Consider the following 25,043-nt stretch of genomic DNA (forward strand, 5'->3'; position numbering starts at 1 on the left):
GTCAGTTTGGCGACTTTGTTAAAACGACGAGTACACGTTTGTTTTGCAAGCTGTGTCCTCACCTAATACTATATCTTACACCGTGCTCTAACCAAACGTCCAACGTATGGTTAATTTCGCAAAAATAACTATGTCAAGAAAATGGTTGCATTCGATGCTTTCTCAGAAAAATGGGGAATTGAAAAAAAAAAATAACACAACCAGTTTCAATATTTTCCAAAGTCGGCAGATGAAACTTAAATGTGGATAATAAACATGTGTAAAACACGTTGTACTGTTTTTTGGTGTGCTTAAGCTATAAGCGGCCACACTCTTTCGTCACAAGACTCCTGTCTGGGCCATGCGCTGTTTCTGCGAGCTTTGAACAGAGTGTATGTTCGCACATTGCCGTCCACCCCGAGAAACCACGTTTTATGAAGTTTTCAAAACGACGCACGCTCTACAGTGTATTTGCCACTTCGGATGGGAAATATGCTCATGCATGATGCGCTCTTGTGGTCAGAATCTCTATATTGCGCTCTTTCGGGAGCGGGACTTCATTTCCTATTGCAAGAGTACAGAGTCGGGCGAGAAGAAGAAAAAAATGCGCCCTTGCACTCCGTACAGGCGGTTAACCAGCAAAGCCGAATGCGCGGTGTTTACTAGTCCTTATGGTTCATTAATGCCTGCTGCACGGGAGTATATATGACGCGTGGCCTTTCCATTTCTGTGTAACGTGGGGCCGGTGCTTGTCATTACCACGTTGACGCTGCTCGATTCGCCCAGCCACCGCCGTGCCCGCAGTTATCACCTGATCTGTAGCTTGCAGTAGCCTTCACGCAGTAGCTCGCTGCGCGCGTTCCGCGGCGAGAGAGACAGACCCGCCACACTCTCGTCCCTTGCATCTAACTACTTTCCGACGTGCTTTTTTTGCACGCATGCTTATCAGGTTTCTCCGGAGAGTTTCCTGCGTACACAGGGCCACCGTATTTTTGTCTATCCTAGCCATACAAAGCTACGTTTTAAAAATTACAAGAGGAGGGAAGTGAAGGTATGCATATTACCATGCAGCATCATGCAGCGTGATTATTATCAATGCGACATTGATGACAAAAATAAATGTAGGCAGTTGCATCGACATTAACACCTGATTTCATGCACCACACGAATTAAAAAAAAAATACAGGACGAATTCACCTCCAATGGCGGTCTTTAAAAGCGAAGCATCGTTTGGCTTGGGGAAAATGCTCGCGTAATTACTAGAATTTACTTGAGGTTACTTAAAATTATTTCAAATTTCTGGGTACTCTTGGTGTGATTTTAGTGCTCTTGGAATTGCACCTCATGGTTAGTAAAGAGGGGTATTGATGATGACCATGAAGGCCACCTGTTTGCGTGTGTGTGTAGCGACAGCTGTTGTAACGCATTTCAGGAACTTGTGGTACGAGGCCCGAAAGAAAAGCAAGCAAACCAGGATTTAGTTGGCAAAGAATGCTTTCCATTAAAATAGCCACGTATATTGCTATGTCCGCGAGGCCATGGTGATATACAAACTAAAGATACACACGAAAGCTTCGAGGCGATCGTAGAACGGAATTGAGACAGCTCCCACAGACAGACCATCATCGATTCTCTTTCCAATCTTACCATAAGTTCATTCCGTCGCGGCACCTCCGATGATGCGCGTGTCAGTGCCTCGGCCTTGTCGGCCGTCGTAGCGCCAGATGCACGCTGGTTCGTTGGTTATGAACACGAAAGCCTTACTAGGATAGGTTGTCGAAAGCGCGCACCCCGTGGACGTCCTCACAAAGCGTCAGAAAAGCATGCATTGCGTCATCGAACTAAAAAAGAAACCATGGCGGGGACACCCAACTCCTCCTATTTTTTTATGCTAGGAAATGGCGGACGCCCAACTCACAAGAAAAAAACAAACAGGAAAGCAGCAATCTACAAATGCAGATGCATGTTCGTTGTATCGTGCAATCAGCCAGCTGGGGCTATGAGAAAAAAATGCCACCTTTTGGGGTCAGTCTCGCAATACAAAGAGCTGCTTGGGGCGCGTCTAACAGCCACCTGGCGGGCGATAGTGACGGGTTAGTGAAAAGCCCTTTATAGGGCTTCGCCTAGCCCCCCCCCCCCCCCCCCCCCCCTCCCCCCTCAAGCTTTAACCCATTCAATATCACTTTTACCACCATCCCAAGTGAGTATTTCGTGATCAATGCTCGCGGGATGTAAAGTCCCCTTCTGGCGAGCACGGTTACCTGGTCAGCAGCGCTTGTTGGCTTAGGGCAGGTTCGCACTTTACTCGAATTGATATTGAAGCTTAGCCATAAGCCTACCAAAATTCCATTGCTTGGGCAATAGAGGATTCTTGCTATTAGAAACAGTTGAATCAAATCAACGGAAATGCTTGGACTTTAATCACTCTCATTGCACTTGCACTTAATACGTGCACTTACTACGAACCTTGCACTACAACGAACACAAGCGATTATTTAAAGTTAGAATGTCACACAAGCTAGAAGTTCTCTTCGAGCTATTCAACTAAACCATAGTGATTGAGAATAGTACACATTTTTATTGCATTCATAATTTGAAGTTACCCCTTGTAGAAAGAAAACACATGCTGTGTTAAATTTATGCTGTGGTTCCGCAGAAAATCCTTGCTCCAAAGGGAAAGAAAGAATACCTTATGCCATGGAAGAAAGAGGAACAGGAATTTCATGCTGGCATGCGAGATGAAATAAAGTCTACTAATGTCATACTTGCGCTACTAATAACGCAGCTGGCATGATATTTTTACATACAACCGCACAAATATGCGGTAAAAGTCGGAACTCCTACCTGAAAGCGTACTCTCTTAGGTTGAAATCACTCAGTGGCCGCAGGACAACATCGGTATTGCGAGAGTCGTAGAAGACCTTCGCTATGACTGTCACTGGAGCCATGAGTATCAGGAAGGCCTGCACGCAGTCAGTCCACACGACACCGCGGAGTCCACCCTGGTGAGGAAGGGAAAAATAACAGCGAAGCTTCGCTCATCGAACCAAGCGGTACGTCAATGTCTCCTAGTTGTACGTGCCTTTCGGTTTACTGTGGCTTTCAGTTTCGCCCGTGCGCATTCGGCACCGTGGATGTTTTCCGGTCCGGGGGTAACTACTAGGCCACCACTGTTCGCCCAATCGGACGGCGCAGCCCCACAATGGTATCAGGAACGGATGCGTGAGCATGCCTCATACCGAAAGCGTAGCTTCGGCGCGTAAACCCGACGATTTTATTTTTTCAGTCTCTCAAATGCCTGCAAAAGTCAACGTGATGTTGACAAGAACACTTCAACTCCATGACTGCCTCTAATGTCTTGCGTCTAATGTCTTGAATGCAATTCATACGGTTAAAGTGGGGCTGTTCGATTTGTTCCACTGGACGCTACAAATGCCGTGCCAGAGCCGACACTCCAGAAGTGTCGGTTTTAGAAGAGGGCTCAGCATACATTATGATGCAGTTTATTTTTCTATCATGCAACATTCGACGAATTTTCATCATGCAATAATATTATCTTACATGGACTACGGGAAGATAATAACGAAAATAATGAAATGTTTATGGCCAAAGTCTCCCAGTTTTTTTCGGAGAAATTAAGCACAGTATCCCCGCGTGTCGAACGCTTGACAAAACTCAATAAATCCCGAGGAGGGCGCTCACCCCCTGTGATTATTAGGCTTCTGGATTTTGGAGATAAAATAGCGGTACTGAAAAATATACGAAAGCTCAAGGAATCAACCGTGAGCATTACTGAGGACCTCTCGGTCAAAGTGCACTTCATCCGAAAGAAGCTGTGGGAAGTTTCCGCTGGCTTTTGTAGCAACGGCTGCTCCGTACAAATGCGCTGCGACCATTTATTTGTTGATGACGTTCGCTACAACTGGGATGAAGCTACTAATGAACTAGTTGTGGCTCTCGGTCACCAAGCAACATATACAGAAGGACCACCAGCTGTAAATACTTCGTCGCCATCGGCACAATTCGTATCTTCCAATGCTTCCTCTTCAGCAACACCTGTCGCAACTTCCCGTTGACTGCAAAAGAAATTCAACCTCCAACTTAGTCACAATAAACATTAATGCCAGAAGCATAGCCAGTAAGTTCCCTGCCATCCTTACCATTATTTCTTCACATTCGCCTCACGTAGCTGCAATCACAGAAACGCGGTTACACGAAGGTGTTTACGACACTGAGTTCACCCCTCACGGCTACGCCGCAATTCGCGCTGATCGTCCGACAGGGAAAGGAGGAGGCGTCGCACTGCTGGTACGTTCCGAACTAAAATTCACGGTCATCCCGGAGCCATCAGGTGTAGAGGCTGTCTGGTGCAAGCTTCATATGTATCGGAATTCCATTGCTGTAGGTGTGTTTTACTGCCCTGCCGGCTCTTCTATTGATGCGTTGTATTGCCTTAACCAGTTCATGAACGAGCATGCATCCGACTTTGGGAACCTGGTCCTCATGGGTGATTTTAACACTTCAGGAATTAACTGGCACTCCCTTACCGCTTCCGGGCGTGAAGTAAGTATTTAGAATGCACTGATAGATACAACACTGTCATTTGGGCTATTCCAGATAGCAGCCGGAAACACACGAACGCCATATTAAACTAGTTATTCCTAAGCTCACATCTTAACGAAAAGGGCTTCCACTGTGAAGTTATCGATGTATTCTCCGACCACAAGGCAGTACTTGTTTCCCTCTCATGCGCAGTAAAAAAACCGCACTTCACTATCACTTCGTTTTTGGATATTAACCAAGCCGACGATAACTCTAATATCGACGCGCCAGCTGAAGCCTCTGTATCATTTTTCGTCCTAAGCATCAGTAGGAATGTTGATTCATTGGTCAGTGCATTCGAGAGCCTGTTTAAATCTTGCATGGATCGTTTCGTTTCTTCTAAAACAATAAAAGAAAAATATTGACGTTCCCTGGAGGAATCGTAAAATTCTTCGTTTATCGCGTCGCGTTCGCCGGCTAAGGCGTTGAATATCTACTAGTATCCCGCAGAGCATAGCCCAATTCGATTGATGGATTGATTTTGGGGTTTAACGCGCCGACGCTTCACAGGCGATGAGGCGCGCCGTTGTGGAGGGCTCTGGATTAATTTTGACCACCCGGGGATCTTTATCGTGCGCCGAAATCTCGTACACACGGGCGTTTTTGCTTTTCGCCTCCATCAGAAATGCGGGCGCCGCGGCCGGGAATCGAACCCGCATCCTGGTGTTCAGCAGCGCTACGCCTTCGCCACTGAGCAACCGCGGCGAGTCATAGCCCAATTCGAAAAGGCAAGGAATAAAATCGGGAGTGAAATAAAGTGTGCTTAAGATTTCTTTTTCGGAGTAGAATTACAACGTCTGCTAACAACTAATCCCCGCCAATTTTAGTCATCGATATTGCCTAAAATAACGGTGGCCAACTCGTTTAAAATAAACAATACCATTATCAATGACTCGGTAAAGATCTCTAGTGCCTTCAGTACTTTCTTTCATTCCGTGTTCAGCCGCGACAACGGCCAGTGTGCAGAGTTCTTGAGCCTTTCACCCTTCCCTATCCTTGGATGACGTCACGGTTAACAAGTAAGGCGTCCTAAATCTTATTCTAAATCTCAAAACAAAGAAATGCAGTGGAGCAGACGGAATTTCCAACATGTTTCTTTCTCAGCACGCTTTATGGGCATACCGTTACCTCTCTTATTCAATAAATCATCTGAAACAAGTACAGTCCTGATTCATCTTCACAGCGCAAAAAATAACGAGAGGAAAACGCTGGAGAAGCGGAGAACCAAAACTAAAAATTTTTATTGAAGAGACACAAATATAAACCCATCAAAGGTATAAAGCAAAACTAAAAACTTGACACACGAACACATTAAAAGCAACTGCGCAGGCGCACGTTCTCATGCACCACTCTCATCAAGATACGCCGATTCTGCATCTAAAGGCGACAAAGACTAACGCAGCACTAACACAGGAGTCAGACATTTTTCGAATTTTATACGCCTCCACTACTTCCCTCGCCTTTTGGTCAACGTGCCGGAACAGTACCGTTGTATTATGAAGGAAAGGCGTACAATTGCAATCTTTGCAATGGGTGTAAAAATGGTCTAAAGGCACTCTTTTAAGTGAACTGTCATGCTCCGCAAACGAACATCTAAACAGCGGCCTGTTAGGCCAACATAAAAACACGACCACATTTAGGGGAATGCAATACAACGCATTTGATCTACAAAGGACACGTTTAACATTAGAGCTGTTTGCTCGTCCCTTTTTTACTAATACTCTTTTCGATGGCGGGACAGATGCGGTTTAGCTTCTTTTGGGCCGAAAACACCGAATTGACGTTATATCTGATCCCTACTTTTTTTCAAACGGTGTGAAACGTTGTGCAGATGCGGGGTTACAACGATCTTTTCTTCCTTCTTTTTCTTCCCAACGTCACATGCAGGAGACGAGTTTTTCTTCATCAAATCCAACAACTTACGACAGGCCGACCTAATGACTAATGACTCAAGTCACCTTAGCCACCATTCCCGAGTCTACCAAACTCTGCACCGAAACTAGACACACTTTGGGGAAAACAAGACTTGAAGATGGCCGACATGAGGCAGTTGACAACAGTCCCATATTTTGCAAACTTGGAATTTGCCGATGAAGAAATTAGCAAAGGCTTCTCCATGATTCTTCATCATACATGATTCTGCTCATCCGCCCATTTGCTGAATATAAACTTAACCGCAGAAAAAAGAATCACATACACCCCGCCAACACTACAAGGCACAAAAATTGACACATGTTTTACTCCACAGCCTCGGGTATTTATGTTAAGGGTTTGTTGCCTGCGCTTTGGGGTAGTAGCCAGCGCCACTTGGACTACTCGGGGTGAAGATGACCTTCTTTTTTACCCCCAGGTTCCCTTCACCCCGAGTAGTCCGAGTGGTTCTAGTTGCCACCCCAAAGTGCAGGCAACAAATCCCTTAACATAAATACCCGATAAAGTGTAGAGGAAAAACAGCGCCGTCGGTAGGGTAGTGGTCATCGCACCAGACGCGTATTCTGGAGTTATGGGTTGTGGGAGTCACGGGTTCTGGAGTATTGTGGGTTCGGATCCCACCCGGCGGGCATTTTTTCTCCATTTTCTTTCTGTCAAAATTCTTTATCTGTTTCAGTGGCCTACCGCATCCTCCCCTTTGCTTTCCTTGGCATTCTTGACTACCAATCCTGAATTCTGTATTATTTCAACGAGCCCATCATTTTCCATTCTGATTCGCTACATGCATAGCGAGAGTCTCTGTTCTGGCAGTCTTGGTGCCATAGGTAGCTTAAAAATTAAGAGGGTTCAACGCTGGTCTACCACTCTCGACATGTCGTAGACGCTCGAGTCACGGCCCGGGGGTAAAAAAAAAAAATGTCCCCTTCACCCCGAGTAGTCCCAGTGGCGTTGGCTACCAGTCCCCTTGCAGACAACAAATCCCTTAACATAAATACGTACCTGATAAAGTGGAGGGGAAAAACATAAACACAGTCCTGCCGGTAGCGTAGTTGTCATCGCACCAGACGAGTATTCGGGAGGTCGTGGGTTCGGATCCCACCCGGAGGGCATTTTTTCTCGACTTTCAAATTTTTTTATCTGTTTCAATGACCTACCGCCAACTCACCTTTGCTTATGTGTGTGTGTGTGTGTGTTTGACGTGTGTGTGCGTGTATAGGTTGGGTTGTCTGGTTTGAATGGGCCAGTCCGTATAAAACATAGTGAGGGAGATGATAGCCTGTTGTCCGTCCGTTACATTGTTCAATTCTCCAGTGGTTTCAAAAGTACGAACTTTCTTGCACCACCGTTTTTGGTAAAATGCCATATTCTGAATTTTTTGTATTTGTTTTTTACGCAGGCTTTAAACTAGTAGACTATTTTTTCTGATTTCGCTGATAATTCGACTCATTGAACCGGTCCCCGAACCTGTTAGGTATGTGATTTAGTCGAACCTGAACTGAACCGGAACTAAATGAATTCACCCGGGCCCGAACCGTAACCAAACCCATATTTTTTTTTTCGTTTTGACGCGCAGATACATACATACATACATACATGCATGCATGCATGCATGCATGCATGCATACATACATACATACATACATACATACATACATACATACATACATACATACATACATACATACATACATACATACATACATACATACATACATACATACATACATACATGTAACATTTGCAGGAAACATTTTTTGTGGAAGAAATTAGCCTGAGGTGCTAAAAACTTGTGTGGATTTTAATAAAACTAAAAATTTGTTTACAATGCACTTTTTCAGTTTACTTTTCGCACATATTTTTTGTATCCGCTTAGGTACTTTCTATCCAGTTCAAGACTGAAGCCACCGAGGGCCTGAAACACGTTGGGCATAAAACAGGGACCTTAAACTTACCAAGGCCGTATAGATGGTCCCTGCGAGTCCGATCGCCAGCGTAGTCCATTCTATTGGGATGTCAAACACTGGAGAGGAAACAAAGGGTCATATGAGATAAATTGATGATGCTGAAAAATAACTAGAGGTATTGTGAGAGCTTTGAAACATAGCTCTAACTGCAGCTGGCGAGGCATGTAACGGTCATAAAACCATCCTGATTATTATGCTTTGGAGAAATAGGTCGAGATATACGAAGGGTAAAGTACGGGAAAGGCAAGGAATAAGAAGGAGATACCCGACGGAAGATGCTTTGGGGTCGATGGAGGGAAGAAATTATGACACAGTACAGGAAATGCAGGGAGCTTATCCAGAAAAGAGTCTGCTTGGCAGCCCTACACATGAGAGGTGGGAAAGGAAAGATTTAAAAGGGAAAAAAAGGTACATAAAAAAACTCCCAAGCATTTCCCCGAGGGTGAACATGGTTAAGTGCGAATGCACGGGGTGATGCTATGAGGGGGAGTAAAGTTAAAATCCGTTGGCATTCGCCCGTGAGCGCGCGCGAGCCGACCCACGGAGGTCTGGAAGTTTATCGCTGCATATATAGGGGGGTACGCCGCGCCGAGCGCGCCGAGCCAGGTGGCTGAGAGAGGAGGCGAGCGCAAGGGGAGAGGGACAGCGGCGCACGGCAGCTGCAGCCGAGCGAGGGGGAGAGGAGAGAGTGTGACGTCACGGTGGAGAGAGGCGCGCGGCAGCTGCTGGGGAGAGGAGGCGCGCTGTGACGTCATACCATGACGTCACGGCGCGAGGAGCGGTGCGGGGAGCGGCGCGCACCCGCGCAGCCACGGCGAGGAGGCGGAGCGAGCGCGGTCACGTGGTGAAGTGACGTCACCGCGCCGTTGCTACCGACGCTCCTCTCCGCTCCACGCCGTTGCTAGGGAGAGGAGGACTGCGGACGCCGCCGCCGCCGCCACCGGCGGTGGAAGGTTTGGGGTCGCTATAAAGTGCATTCGCACTTAAAATTGGGAGGGGAGATTCAGGAGCGAGAAAAGAACGAGTAAAGGTAAGTACAAAGACAACCATGGACGAAAACAAAACAGGTAAACTATCCAACTCGGCGAATGAAAGGAAGCGCCCGCTCTTTGTGTACCTACAGTCGTTCGAACAAGCTTATGACTTTTAAAAACGAAGCAAACTTTTTGTGGCCTTCTGGGACTGCGATGGGCAACGCCTGTGACGTAAAATCGCGGACGTTGTAAACGGCTCGTTCCGGAGCTTTTAGGGTGCGGTTGACAGGTGCTGCCTCTGCGTTGCAAACCGGGCACAGTAGTGCAAGAGGTGTTTCATTGTTTTTCCGTGGCACAATCAAGGTCGTTAGCCATGCCGACACTTACGGCAAAAGCGACGTAACGACGATACACCATGAACTTAAAATAATGCAGCCACAGTCAGTCCTAATCGAAGATCTCCCTCACAAGAGAGTGAGTAGTGAGCATTTTAGAAAGCGACTCCTAGCCACAGGCGGCAAATTAGGGTGGTATCCGAGCGTGACATGTCAGTAGGTAGGTGGCGCTGCAGATCAGGGTCGACTAGAGTTCCTGTATATAGCTCCACGCGATATACAGGAACTCTAAGGTCGATCGAGTACAGGCAAGAGGTGGAAAACTCTGTCGTATTCCATATAGCAAGCGTGGCTTTGCGGGAGCAGTGACCTTGCAGAATCCGGGCGCGATGACGGGGTGAGGCCAATTGGGCAATTTCACTGGAATAATGAGCCCGTATAAATTCGGATAAGGTACAGATACAGTAATCACTCAGATGTGCTAACTAGTACTGTTCCCCTGTCCCTCAAAAGGCTGGTGTTTATTCAATGCATTCTTTCAGTAATGACGTAAGGGGCCGAGACTTGGGGTCTCACTAAATGAGTTGAAAGGAAACTTAGATCAGCCCAAGGGTCTATGGAAAGGAGTATGCTCAGGGTCACGCTCAGGGACAAGAAAACAGCTGCACGGATTAGAGATCAGACGAAGTGGAAGATATTCTACTTAAAATTAAGCGGAGGAAATGAGTATGGGCGGGTCACGTCATGCGCATGGGGAACCATCCGCTTAACAGAGGGGCTCCCAGTAGACCGTAAACGCAATAGGGGTCGGCCGAGGACACGATGGAGAGATGAGCTGTGAAAATTCGAGGGAAAGCATGGACTCAGCTATGCAGATCTTTGGGAAAGGCTTTCGTCCTGCGGTAAACACAACCAGGCTGATGATTATGATGATGATGATGAATGAGCCCACTGGACGTTAAGCACGTTCATTCCCAGAAATGCCGGAGTGGCTTGGAAGCCAGTGGAAAATAATTTTAATGCCCATGCCTAACTAGGAGGTCATAATCCTGACGGATCTCAGCCAGCTCCTTAAAAAAAATGTTTCGGGGGGAAAGATAGATGGCTTATGACTCTTTCCTTTGAAGGGAACCTGAACACAAAGTCAAGGCCGGTTCATTCCAAATGTCGCAATCTCAAAAGAACAATCATGTAAATTTCAAGGAATACTTCAAACGTTCAGTCTGCATAATAAGCAAAACGGTTAAAATATTTGCGTCAATATTTGCTTCCAGCTCCATAGCATTCACTTCCTTAGAAACTGGATTAGGTTATGGCTTCACGCAGGAAGGGTACAAACCTGAGACGTGGGTTGCTTATGGACATGAATGTGCACGTGAAGAAGGCTGTGCAACGTCACCGCAGAACAACCCATACTACGCTGGCTGGAGCACTAGGAGGTGCCGTTTCTACACTGGGTTTTTACCGTGGCCATCGCTATCATAATGAAAGGTTGCAGAAGATCCTCAAGCATATTCTAATGAGATGAGAGCGCGGGACCGCTTCTTTTGGCTAGGTTCGTCGTCCAGCCTTTTACGATGTCTTCTACAGACTACAACCTGGAAAACGGACTCACTGCAGCGACTTGGTGGCAGTAGCATTCATTCATTCATTCATTCATTCATTCATTCATTCATTCATTCATTCATTTATTCATTCAACTTTATTCACTTTTGTTGTACATGGCATTTTTATCTGGGCTGTTTAAGCACTGAATGCTTATTGGCTTTCCAGGCAGTTGGTGGAAACATACACAAGAGGAAGTAAGCACACCCACAAAATTCAACATGACAAATATTTCTCGCTTAGAAATCCCATACCAGAATTATGCGCTGTAACACAACATGAAAAGCAAAAACACTCTTGTAGACGGTACAAATATACACAATTCTTCACCCATATACGTTACCGTTTCTCCCTCCCTCCCTCTCTCTCTCTCTCTCTCTCTCTCTCTCTCTCTCTCTCTCAATATTCTCTAATTTTCTTAAACATTTTTCTTGGTGTTTTCATAGCACATAAATAGTCTCGGAAGCATTAAAAATTTCTGGCACGCAATGTTTCCTTGTTTCCCCCCCGTAGTTTTCCTACACTCGGTGCTCCACGAACCTTTCTGTTTTAAGTGCGAATGCACTTTATAAGCGACCCCAAACCATCCACCGCCGGCGTCGGCGGCGTTGGCGTCCGCAGTGCTCCTCTATATTTGAAAAAGAAACAGCATCCGGCGCCAGGTTTCGATCCGAGGACTTTGCGGCCGCAGCGCGACGCTCTACCGACCAAGCCACGGACGCGACGGTGATATCAGTGTTAGACGCGCCTTATATCTTTAACGCATTCAAACTACGTCGTCAGCGGCGTGCGTTGGCGACTCAGCGGTGTTATAGCGGCTTGATAACTGCGTGGTGTACACGTGATACTACAAACCCGATGGAAGAGATGGAAGAGAAGGCGGCAAGGCGGTGGGCTGCGGGGGCCGAGCGCAAGCGCCGCAAGCGGGCCGACAACCGTGCATTCGCACTTTCACATTCTCCCCCTCGGGGAAATGCGGGGGAATTTTTCGTAGTTCTATTTTTCTTAGCGGGAACTTTGGATTGGTAGCAGAAATAATATCGCGATAGCAAACGCTTATAAAAGCGGTGCAGAATTGCTATCCATGCTACTGCGGCCCTGCCTCCCCCAAAGCTAAATTCCGTCTGGAAATGGGAAATAAATATCTGATGCACGCGATATGGAAAGCGTCATAGCCAATGGAAATTGAGCTCGTGTCGAGTATTTCTGTTTTAATATTTTAAATGAAAGTGCTTTACGGAACGCGTCGCAGACAATCGGAATTCAGCGTGCACAAAGGGTTAGCTGTTTTGGGGACGCTTTTTGCCGACCCCAGCCGGGTGCGCGTTTTGTGGACTACAGTCGAATGCGCGCGTTAAACAACCCAGAAAAGTGACGCTCTTGCGTTAATACAAATTAGTCAGAGAAGGCTGAAGATTACCACGAACGATTGCGAAAACTAGTATACCCGCCGGTTACTTGAATAATAAGAGCCGAAATTAATGACTGAATACGTCCGAGAACTTTATTGAGGCGCTTTTTGTTCTGCAACCTTTTCAGGTGTCAGGAATAAACAGGTGCCAAATCTTGGATGAATTTGCGTTGAACTAACAAAAGAAACTATTCTTGCTTTTTAGGGCAGTTTTATTATAGGGAATATGTGAATATGAGGGAGATATCAATGCTGGCCGTGGAGAATGTACGAGTGCATTCACCCTAGGGTTGAATATATGTAGAATATGGAAGCGTTTTGTCTGTTTAAACGTTACTTGCATTCATTTATTTGCGTCAAGAAGATCGTTTTTAAAAATTAAAGTAAACAAGAGCACATAGCCTAAATACGTTATCACTGCGCGTCGGTTGGAATAGTGGACAATGTCTGTAACTATAACTTGAGCGCACAAAAACATGAGGAGTGAACAAAAAAGACACGAAGACCACCGCTGATCTTCGTGTCTTTTTCGTTGAGTCCTCGGTTTTTGTGCGCTCAAGTTACAGTCATGAATTGTCACCAACTAGCCCGCGTTTCGGTTTTAACGTATGTAACACAACTACATCGGCTGACTTCTCTCTCTCGTAATGACTATCGGACACCGTAGATCTGACGAATTTCAAACCATACCAAAGGGCACTCCGCAGTGGTCGGTAGTATCCCCACTACTCCTCAACGTCAGCATGACAGATTTACCACCCCTACTTAATGCCACCCCGAACCTACGCCACGCTATATACGCGGACGACCTAACGCTCTGGGTGTCCAATGGATCTCCGGGTGACCAGCAGGACGCACTTCAATCAGCCATTCAGGTGACCCAACGATACCTACGAGCCCGAGGACTAGATGCCTCCGAAAAATCTGCCCTTTTAACCCTGTGCAAAAGAACATATAAGAAACTTCCAGATCTCATACCAGATCCAGAACTTGCCATTAATAACCAACCCGTCCCCAATATCCTACACCTACGCATCCTAGGCCTCACCATACCAAAAGATGGCTCAGGCGCCCAGACCATCCTTCCCTTGCAACGGACTCTGAACAAACTCATGCACCTCATCCGCACGGTCTCCCATCAGCGATTTGGGTTACAAGAAACTGACACCCTGTGCATCATTCACACCCTCCTCATTAGCCGGGTTACGTACGGCACACCGTACCTGGCCCTGAAATCGGCGGGGAAGGAAAAACTAAATACAGTCGAACACGGATATATCGAACTCCAAGGGGATCGCGAAATAGTTCGATATATGAAAAATTCGATATAAAAAATATGGGCTCTGAGACCTCACCTATGGCGGACGATCACTTACCGATCGGCGCATTCATGAATGACAACTAATTCCGCACTCATGACGCAACAGGACACTTTATTTCCGCGAAAAAAAAAATCGCTGATCTTGGCCTGCTCCTTCGTCCTGGAAATGAAATTAAAGACACTGGTCTCGATCTTCTCGAGCCTGTCCAGGTGCGACAGCCCAGTTCCTTCCATGCCGTCGCAACAACGGCGAATCAAGCTGAACGCAGCGGCCACTTCACCCGCGGAGTACGATCGTGTAGCCGCCTCCTCGTCCGGACGATCTTCGCCACTCGAGCTATCGGCCTGGGCTCCTGCGACCGCAGCTACGATATCCTCGTCACCGAGGCTCGCAACAGCCTGAACATTGGTGTCAGCGTTCACGAAGTCGTCGGCAGACACTCCGGCAGGAACAGCAGCCGGGAAAAGGGACGACAACTCACGAAACGTGTCGCCCATGCACTCGTCGTCGTCGTCGTCGCCGTCTACGCAAGCTTCGGAAAGTTCGGCCGTCACAAAGCCTTCTTTCCGGAAGCAGTTGGCCACGGTCTCCTTCTTCATGCCGTTCCAAGCGCCTGTCATCATATGTATGGCCCCCAGTCGGGGCATCCCTACCTCGCACTGCCACATTTTCCAAGCGTTCGGGCTTGTGTGCCTAGAAAGATTTAGCATACCGGGCTCCGTCCGCTAACGCTACGGCGGTCGGTAGCGGGGCCCGACTGGGCAAGCGCAAATTCGTTCCGGTAGGGGGGGATTAGTTACGCGAGCCAGTCTTCGCCATGCGCGCGCGTTCCTTACATCCTCCTCAACCTCAATCGGGGGTGCAGCGACCGCAGAAGAGCATCTTCCAGCTCGCGCGGCGTTCGATATACCCAATGTAGGGAAAAATACGGTTCAATATAAACGTACGAATTCCTATACTTTTACACAAAATTTTCAAGGGGATAATTTATGAGTTCGATACAGACAATAATTCGATATACCCGTGTTTGATATATACGTGTTCGACTGTATTGCCATACGACAAGCCTACAAGGCCGCCCTTGGACTGCCTCCAAAAACAGCAACAAGAAAACTTCTACAGCTCGGCGTCCATAATACATGGGAGTAACTGGAACAAGCTCATCGCACCTGCCAATTCACGCGACTCAAGCTCACGCCAACCGGCAGGGCTACACTTACCCGGCTTGGCTACAGCCTTCCCCCAAAATGTGAGCAGAGGCAACGCATCCCTCTAGCCATCCGACAGTACATCAAAGTCGCACCCATTCCTAGAAATATGCACCCCATCTGTAACAAGGCACGCCGAGAAGCCCGGATACGAGCTTAGACAACGCTTCCCCAACTTTCCCTGTACTCGTTACATGGATGCCCCTCCGTACCACCAACAACCCGCCCATGCCGTGAGTGTCATTGACGCCAACCGTGCAAAACTGACTGCCGCTACAGTTCCCATGACGTCTATTGAGGCAGCAGAAGGACTTGCCATCGCTCTAGCCACCACCACTGGAAACGACTACCTCGCTATAATGACAGACTCACATGCCGCCTGCCCAACTTCCTGCTAGGTCGCACAACACCGGCGACCTTAAAAATTCCGCAAAGTGTGCGCACGCTCCCGGAAATGCACATCATCTGGACCCCCGGACACGAGTCTTTCGAGGGGGCGGAGGCGGCACACGCCGCTGCCCGCGTTCATACCCACCGGGACGTTTCTCAAGAGGGCGAAGTCACGCAGCCCCTTCGCTCTCCCAAGCCCGCTACTCTTAATTCATACGCGGACATCCTCGCCCGTTGCCGACACGAACGACGACGCTTCCCGCCACCACATCCCCTGTTATTCCAAGCAGAGGCGACTGCCTTTCGCCGACTTCAAACAAACTCCTATCCTCGCCCCACTATCCTCCATGCCATGTACCCCACCCTCTACTACGCTATGTGTAATTTCTGTCCCCAACCTGGCACCCTGTACCACATGGTATGGGAGTGTAAAAAAAAACCCATCCCTTACCCTAAATCCTCACCACACGTACGAGCATTTGGGCGGGCCAGCTGGCCAGCTCCGACCTCTTAGTCCAGCGTAGCCTGGTGGAGAGGGCTAGAGCAGCCAACGCGGACCAGGGCTTCTCGGCCTAGACGAGGCCCCCCACAGGGCGTACGCCCAACGACCAGCGCCTGAAGCTCACCTAAATAAAGTTTACTCACTCACTCACTTACAATAACTCGGACACAAAATTCAATAATCCAAAAAGCGACTATGTTATTCCTAAGTCTCTTTATTTTGGAACTGGTGGGCGAGGTTGAAACTACGATTTTGTGAACGGGTAGTTATGGCGGCCATAATGCCTCTTAGTTTCAACAGGTTACTTCATAACGTGCCGAGCATTAAGGTTGTCCTCAGTCAATTTCCGCGCTGTTTAGAAGGCGGGTGTAAGACTTTCAGGCCCACAAACACGCAATGCTCTTGAACCCAATTAACGTTTTTTGCGACCCTTGTGTATGCCGACATACAACCATGCCGTAGGAAAAATAAAGCATGCGATACAGAGTTTACGTGACTCCACAATGTTACAAAGATCTATTACACTAGGCTTGAAGGAGGTCACAGAGAATTGAAATATCTTCTCGAAAAGCCATGAAAGTACTAAAAAGGGAGGCTGGAAATTTTTATTTCTGGACACGAAAACTGACGCCCCGCATACTCGTCGCATTAAACAACCGTGACTCTTCACGCTTTGTACGGGGACTTGCGAACCAGGCGGTGCTTCCCTGGCACTGGGCACAAGAAGACAACCATAATGTACAGGCAGGATATTTCACGTCAATCAGATATCAAGTGTCAAACATCGAAGCGAAAACATCAAACGCCAAACAGGAAGCATCAAACGTCGACCGGACGCAAACAACAGACCGAGGCCGAGTGACGCACACGACAAATGCTAGAGTTCCTCAGCTGATATCACGCGAACGCTTTTCGTGGTGCCACTCGTGCTAGCGTTTGGATAGCGGAATGAAAAATGACAAAACACGCCGCCTTGAATAGAATGGCACTTAACTGCCCGCCCATGACAATCGTGTTCTTCAACCTGAAAATGACGGCTGTTATGAACTTGCGTTTGATAGCGGTAATTTATCTTCGTCAGCCTGCAGCAGCTGTCAGAGTTTATGTGAAGAATACCCCTGTCAATTTATTACGTCGAGAATTCCCTTTAAAACCTACGATGTGGCTGCACTGTGTAGATGCTACAGGTTTTAACGCGAGTGCGTAACTAGGCTCATTGAGCGGTGGTCCGTGGGCGCTAGCAGCCCGCAGCTACCAAAGTTACCAGCCGGGCTAATCTTATCGCCCGAGAAAGGTCGTCATAACGGCCAATGTAAAAGATTAGGGCATCGGCCTGAAGTAAGCGCCTGCCTGAAACTGCACTCGGGCACAGTGAACAGTGTAGGAAGGAGAAGGCGTGCTGGAAGTCTTGCCGACTGCGCAGGGAAGTTAGTTCTTCCTCCGTCGGTGCTTCCGCCCACGATTCATTGTTGTCGTGGGCAGTGCAGTATAGCCACGCGTTACATTTATGTTTGCCACCCGACCACCACCTTCATTGTGGGTGTGGGGAGTATTTTTTTGCGGGCTCTTTAAAACACTGGCACTGCGCGTCAGCTACTCGGTGATAACAGTCCAAGAAATTGCCACTCGTTTGTCGAAGCCCAAGCGTGTAAACGGTATATCCAGGTAATTTTCTTCATTGCCACAGGCGAAAGAGTGACCATTGGAACGGTAGCGACCTCTAGAAGGTGCTTGAGCTAAATAAAAGCAATATAAGGCTTTGCCAACCTGTCCTCCTAAAAAGCAGCGTCTCTTCTGAAACTCGGGAAATAGTCTGGGTCCCTAGATTGTAAAAATACAAGTGGAGCCAGCGAAAATTGCCTGCCGGCCTTCGCAACTGTTTGTTTTCGCTAAGCTTTTCAGCAGCATCACACACTTGTATTATCCACGCCATATATGAAACTGATAAGCCTTTCCGCGTAAAAACGGTAGGCAGAGAGTCTCTAGTGACTTGTGCAAAGGAGTCAGAACGATCAACTCCTGCAAATATACTCCCTGGTGTGGCAAAATGCGGCGTGCATGGTACAAACGACCGGAAGCAGACCTTTTCAGTGACCGCAGTTGCGGAAAAGTTTTTTATGACAAGCTTTAATTGAGCGGTAATCACAATCAGTGTCAATGTCCCAGAACCCCATGACCCTTATAAACCCTGAATCGGCATCAACGCCTGCGTCAAGTGAGTGTTCGTCTCGTTCCCTGATTTGTCTTTTTTATTTCATCTTCTATGTCGTACGTTATCTTACATTCCTATTCAGTATACGCGGCTGTGAACATTGACATTTTCCATGTATGAACTCTGTCTCGAAAAGGGCTCTACATAACTGCATCCCTACATAGACAAACACTGTTTTTCATTTTGGACCTAAGCCGAGGTAGCATTAGCTGCTACTACGACGACATTGTGGATCGCTTGCGAGTGCCCAGCGCATGCCGGTTATGCTACGAGCACGTCCTAACTTGGGCCCTTGGAATCATCACCAACGCCAGCCGCAAAGTGTATAACGACAACCAAGCGCCCTAAATGCCCGCTGTGATATCTGTTTCGTCCAGTGAAACAATGCCTGCGACAGGGTGAACCAAACCATGTTATATTTATCTGCACTACCCTACTTTGGCAGAGTCAGCTCGCAATGCTCGTTGTGGGTGGGTGTCCGCAGGATCCGTGCGGATCTTGATCATCGAGCGCAAAAAGACGGCGCAGAAATGGGGCGCCTGTCTCCCCAAAGACAGAACTTACGTCACTGAAGAGCCGTAATTCGTCAATTAAATGAGGAATACTCGCATCCGTTCAGCGTTGTAGGCGTTAACAAAAGAAGGAATAATAAATGCCGTAGTTCTTACCTTCAAATAAAATGAACGCGTTACTGCCCTACGTTACTTCTGAACGAAAGTAGCGCGTCACAGATACCAAAAGAAGTAACACACGTTACTTTGTCGCTGGTACTTTTTTCCCTGGAAGCTAGAGTAAACGAAGTGAAATCATTGACTCTTTGATAGGGTTGCATTGCTGAGAGCAGGAAACGATACGGGCATTCAAAAACTGAAATTGCAAACCGAAATATATAGTTGCCACCAATATGCGAATGTGCTCCAGGACAGCTTCTCAGCTTGCTTCTTGTGTCAGCCGACACCGTGGCTCGCAGTCGCAGGAGGAATGAGTTAAAGCTCATTCGTAAACGTATGTTCAGGCGGCTAAATAATTTATTTAGTGTACTTGGGGGGCGCGCGCGCGAGCGAGTCTGTGGCGTTCCTCTGCGGGAGTGTGAGCATGTGTGAATCAAGTTAAGGGCAACGGCACGTTTTTGTTTGTTCTGGCTATTGTGGCGTCCGGCCTGGCGCCGCATTTTATCGTTAGGACAAGAATGCGCATGCGCGCGAAATGAATAATTGGCGTGCGCCGCAACCTGCCAGCGGCCTTGTCTCGACCAGCAACGCGCCGACGAACGTGTGGCAATAAACGCCGATCATCCCTGGGAACTTGTCTGCTCCTTCGCATGAAGCGCGCGTGTGGCTCAGTGACAGTGGGTAAGGAATTGAAGTACTACGTAGAGCGTTTTAAGTGCGATGCACTTTATAAGCGACCCTGAATCCGCCGTCATCCGCGCTCCTCCTCCTCTCCCCTAGCAACGGCGCGAGGAGCGGAGAGGAGCGTCTGTAGCAACGGCGCAGCGACGTCACACCCCACGTGACCCGCGCGCGCTCCGCCTCCCGCGCCGTGGCTGCGCGCGCCCGCGCCGGCTCCCGCACCGCTCCTCGCGCCGTGACGTCACACTCCCACGTGACCGCGCGCTGGCGCCTTTGCGTCTGCTCCCCCTCTCCTCGCGCCGTGACGTCACATGCTCTGCAGCTGGCGCGCCTCTCCCCCCGTTAGGTTTGCACTCACCCTCGGCGCGCGCCTCTCCCCTCGCCGGTACTGCGCCTCTCAAGGCGATGGCAGAATTACTACGCCGTGTACTCTCGGCGCAAGAAATGCATTCGCACTTCCTCACGATTCCCTTCGGGGAGGTGGGGGCAATTTTTTTTGTTTTGGTTCACGCAGCTTTCTGCTTTTTGATAGAACAGGGGGGGGGGGGGAGGGATTTTCGGAGTCAAATGTAACGAATGGGTTCACCCGACGTGTTACTCAAACTATTAACAGCGGGACATTCGTTACCCGTTACTATCAAAGCAAAAGCATTCTTAGTGGGACTGATGTTTCCCCAGAGACCAGTTGGTCGAGCGAAAAGCTCTAAGACGTCTGGACACACGGCGCGTACGTGAAACCTGGCTTCCACTGTGTCAAAACGGTTACTTGAAAATCTCGATAAAGGAGCGCTTCTAGGTAAGCCAATACACGCATGGGTCATAGAGAAGGAGTACAATAGTATGCCTTTATCTCATAAACCACGTATTGGCATACATTTAGATCGCTTGTAGTGCGCGAAGAATCGTCGCATGAGTTCGTTCTACGTTTGTCATTTGGGGCTTTGAAGGTTTGACGATCGACTGGATGCCCTTATGGCGAAGGTTAGATTCACTTTTAGCGAAGAGTTCTGCGCACTTCGACAAAGTTTTGACGTTAGAAAGCTTTCGCGCTCCTCTCAACTTTCTTCAGGATGGGATAATACATTTTCTCTAAATGGTAAGGAGCAGGCCAACATTATAAATTAGCCAAACAACTACGGTGTTAGTGGTAGCTCCATTACTTGTAACGCGTTACTGCGAGCACTGCGCCCAGAATGGGGCATTAAAAGTATTCGTCCTGACCTGCAGTGATTAGACTCCCTACAGCTCACAGATAGATCGTACGCATCTTGTGTGCATCCTTGTGAACCATTTGCTTGGTGGAGAGCTTCGCTTCCCGCATGAAAGAAATGGCATTTGGCCTACAGTCCACTGCGGGCCAGTAATGTGCACGTCAATGGCAAGAAGGAGCATTGTTAGAATTATAGTTACGGAATAGTAACTCTGTCACTATTGCTGTCGCTACTTTCAAAAAGTATCTTGTCACAGTTGGAGCCACTATAAGAACGGTAACGCCATTACTTTCATTCGCTGTATACAAAATCAACCTTGTTAACCTCAAAGCAAAAAGAATACAAGTTATTCGACAAAAGAATGATAAAAAGGTGAGCTCTCCTCAATAACAACTGCAGTAGATCAGTTTGGCCTGGACATCTTAGTTTCGGAGATACGTCGGGTTTAAGCGCGAGAGCTCTAGATATATCACTTGCGAAGTGCTAATGCCAAAACATGGGGAATAACCGCGACGCCGCGCACGCCGCTCCGCATCGCCCTCTGTGTCGATGTGGGCCGGCTGTACAGGGTCGTCCACTTTTGGTGCGAACACGACGCAGCGTGGCCGTGCTCCGCGTAGCGCCAGCGCACAAGCTGCGGCCGCGCATCGAAGCTACGCGGCGCATGCGCACAGGGTCTTGGCGGCGGGGTGTCTGCTAAAGCTCGGAAGCGCGTCGTCCTTGCTTTGCTGTGAAGCACGCCTAATGCTCGGCATGCTTGTAACGTCTGAGCGCGCCGCGACCGCGTTGCGGGAAAGCGCGCTTCCCTCATTGCGGCCTGTCGTGTAGTTTTTGCGTACGACAAGGGAGCGCTTCCTCTTTTCAGTGCCACGATCCCAGTTAAAATGCCATGATGTGCTGCTCCCACACCTTGTTGGGGGACCATTTCCCGAATATGACTTCATTCGGCAGCATGCCAACTCGCCGATACACAAGTCGAAAAAAGTTTCTGCGTTGCTAGATGTCATGTGGTAAGAGCCCATACCCGAAGGGGGATTGGCCCCAGAAGAAGATGTTGTCAGAAAAGATGAAGAAAACGAAAAATCAGCATACGGGATGGTGAGAAGGATGTTGAAGTGGCCAATGGAGAAGAAACACAGGGTAATCGAAGAGGAGGAGGAGGTAGCTTGTTCAGCGAATGGGAACTGCACACGATTAATGCGAGGTGAAGAGGAAGAGAACAAGGTTGGAGTGGAGAGAGTGGAACGGGTTCTTTGGAGGAACGGTGGGAAGTTCGGGCCGTGCCTGCACAACGCACCAGCGGCATCGCACCGTTTGGCAGCGGGCTGCCCGGAACCACCGATTACCAGCAGCTGCGCTCTGCTGGCCTCCTGCTGACCGGCGGCATCGCACCGCCGGCGACCCGTCGAGCCGTGCCCCACAACGCACCAGCGGCATCGCACCGTCTGGAAGCGGGCAGCTCGGGACCCGTTACTACCAGCAGCTTCGCTCTGCTGGCCTCCTGCTGAGCCGCGCTGCTCAGCGAAGCCGAATCATCGCACAGCGGTCCGCCGGACCACGACGCACCAGGACGGGCCATCGCGACGTTCGGCGACGTTCGGCGACGCGGAAGCCAACCAACCCACTGGGCCACGTCATCTGCATCGCACCGTGGTACCGGCGGTAGGATTTGTTTGAATGTGACAGATGCAGTTAATGTGTTATAGTGACTTTAGGTGTAGATTTTTGGTAGTGTGAGGTTGTGCCTGTTTTTTTTTTTGTATAGTGTGATATGCTTGTGAGTGTGTTATGTTCGTGTTCGTTTGAGGTTTTGGTTCTGTAAATATATTGTGTGGTCATCAAATGAATCAAGTTGAGCCTCATTTCTCCGCCGCGTGAGACGCGTGACAAAACATTTGGCGAGCCTGCCAGGATCTATCCTTGGCCCAACCACGCGTCTTACCTGGTGGAGAGATGGATCTCGAGAAGATTCTAACCTTGGCTATTTCGTCAGGTTTAAACAAAGAGCAGTTTTTTGCATTGTTAAATGAAGAGCGGCGCAAAGAGCGCGAGAGGTGGTCTGCCGAGCTAGAAGGGTTGGACCGAGAAAAGGCAGAGTTAACGCGGCGCCTCGAGGAAAGGGAACGCATAAAGAACCGTGAACGCGCCGCACGTGAGCCTGAAGGCACGCGGGTCGCCGACCTCTCTGAGGCACGAGACAAAGAAAGAACGCAGATAGGTGACCGCGAAGAAGCACGTGCTGTTGACAGAACGCGGTTTGTACAGTGCTGTGATGGGAATGAAAAAATAAAAGAAGAAAGGTTCTCGCGAACGACCACTGAGGCGAAAGGCGCGTTTGATCGGCCAGGCGGTGAACTGGTCGGATGGGGCAGAATCGCAGACCAGGTGCCTGAAGATGAGTGCACTGAGAACTCGCCAAGCGAGGACAGCGCATTGCTGCCTAGTATCTCTGTTGAGCCAGTTGGTTTTACGGTCTCTGAAAGATTAATAACTGAGACGGAGGTACCTGCTGCTCCGTGCACTGGCAGTAATGGCATCCGGACGGAAAGCGCTATTGCTGGTCGGGTACAAATGCCTATCACTATTGAGAGTACACTTGCCCCAAAAAAGGACAGTGCAAATTCTCTAGACGGCTCAGCGGAGAGCTCAGCATATAAGATGATAAACGGGGTCACCAGTGCACAGCCAGGTGGAGGGATTTCAGAGCAACTAGGACAGCTCCCTCAGACCGAGCAGCTTGTAGTTGACAAAAAGTCCCGGCTCGAGAAATTGAGGCTAGGCATAGGACCGGGGTTTGTTCCAAGCGAAAGGCAATTGCCTACACCCTGTGTGGTTGCTGAGACTCAAGAAAGCGAGAAAAAATGTCCACATTTTCGTAAGCCTGCGAAGCAGATAAGGAAAAAGAGTCTGGGTGTTAGAAAAGTTCGAGTGCGTGAGCGGAAGTGTGCGAAAAGTGATAGGGTAGCTGGGAAGTTCTTAGAGTTAGCGCACGCTACCAAAATGACACGCAGACAACCAGCTAAGGCCTGTAAGATGAGCGGCTGGCTCCGTGGTCAGCGCCTCGGAGAAGGTGGCATAGGCCAAAAGACAGGCAGTAGCCAAAGTAACAACGTGAGAGGAGAGCGAAAGCGCAGACGTGTAGAGAAGACAAAAACGAAGAAATCGTGCGAGTCGTGCACAATGGAGAGAAAGCTTGCACTAGAGGACTGGAGACAGGGCACGGGTCCTAGGGCAGTGAGTCAAGTGAACATTGATGGTGGTTCAAGCATACATGACAGTGTAGTGAAAGGGGCTGTGGACGAGGCGCAAGAAGGTGAAGATGAAGTCAAAGACCAACTAAGCCGGTTGAAATCATGGAGTTGACTTGGAAAGAAGAAGGACTCATAAGGGAATATGACAAATAGGTTGTGTATAATGTAAAGCATAAATGTTGTATGGTGCAGAAGACGAGCTGTTGTAGGGGTATAAAGTAAACACAAATGAGGTAGTTGAGAAGTGTAGATTGGGTTTGCAAGCTTGAGATTTATTGATGTGATTGATTTTGGTGATGTTAGAGCCGATTGCATGAGCAGATAAGTGTATGCGGATGAGGAAGAGTTGTCTGTTAGTGTTACGTGTTGTGATTGAGTGTAGGATTTGTAGTTAGTTTTTGTGAAGATTGAACTTGGTGTGTGGTGAATCTTAGTAGTTTAGTAGGACTGATGTAGTAGCTTAATAGGACTGATGTTGTTGTGACGTGCGGACTGCGGACTTTGTTTCCACGAACAGGCGTGGTGTGTAGCAGTTTTTTTAGGAAAAAAAAACTCTTCAATTTCGGGGGGTAAAAATGTTTGTCACGCGTCTCACGCGGTGGAGAAATGAGGCTCAACTTGATTCATTTCATGACCACACAATATATTTACAGAACCAAAACCTCAAACGAACACGAACATAACACACTCACAAGCATATCACACTATACAAAAAAAAACAGGCACAACCTCACACTACCAAAAATCTACACCTAAAGTCACTATAACACATTAACTGCATCTGTCACATTCA

The 25,043-nt window shown here is 48.4% G+C and overlaps 2 protein-coding genes across 4 annotated transcripts in view; one reads left to right on the plus strand and one right to left on the minus strand.

Annotated features, from left to right (window-relative positions):
* Positions 1–25,043, plus strand: part of LOC144152907 (zinc finger CCHC domain-containing protein 24-like) — a 349,875-nt gene that overhangs the window by 286,617 nt on the left and 38,215 nt on the right. The gene's annotated exons all lie outside the window — the stretch shown is intronic.
* Positions 1–25,043, minus strand: part of LOC144152870 (sodium-coupled monocarboxylate transporter 2-like) — an 85,657-nt gene that overhangs the window by 31,691 nt on the left and 28,923 nt on the right. For both annotated transcript variants that reach the window (XM_077684397.1, XM_077684387.1), the window contains exons 4-5: positions 8,466–8,533; positions 2,824–2,981 (exon numbers count right to left, since the gene is read on the minus strand). In XM_077684397.1, the coding sequence (XP_077540523.1) occupies positions 2,824–2,981; positions 8,466–8,533 (226 nt within the window). The remainder of the gene's footprint in view (positions 1–2,823; positions 2,982–8,465; positions 8,534–25,043) is intronic.

The sequence above is a fragment of the Haemaphysalis longicornis genome, unplaced genomic scaffold (genome assembly GCF_048455015.1).
Source record: "Haemaphysalis longicornis isolate Haplotype H1 unplaced genomic scaffold, Haemaphysalis longicornis Haplotype H1 scaffold_1, whole genome shotgun sequence".
NCBI classification, from domain to species: domain Eukaryota; kingdom Metazoa; phylum Arthropoda; class Arachnida; order Ixodida; family Ixodidae; genus Haemaphysalis; species Haemaphysalis longicornis.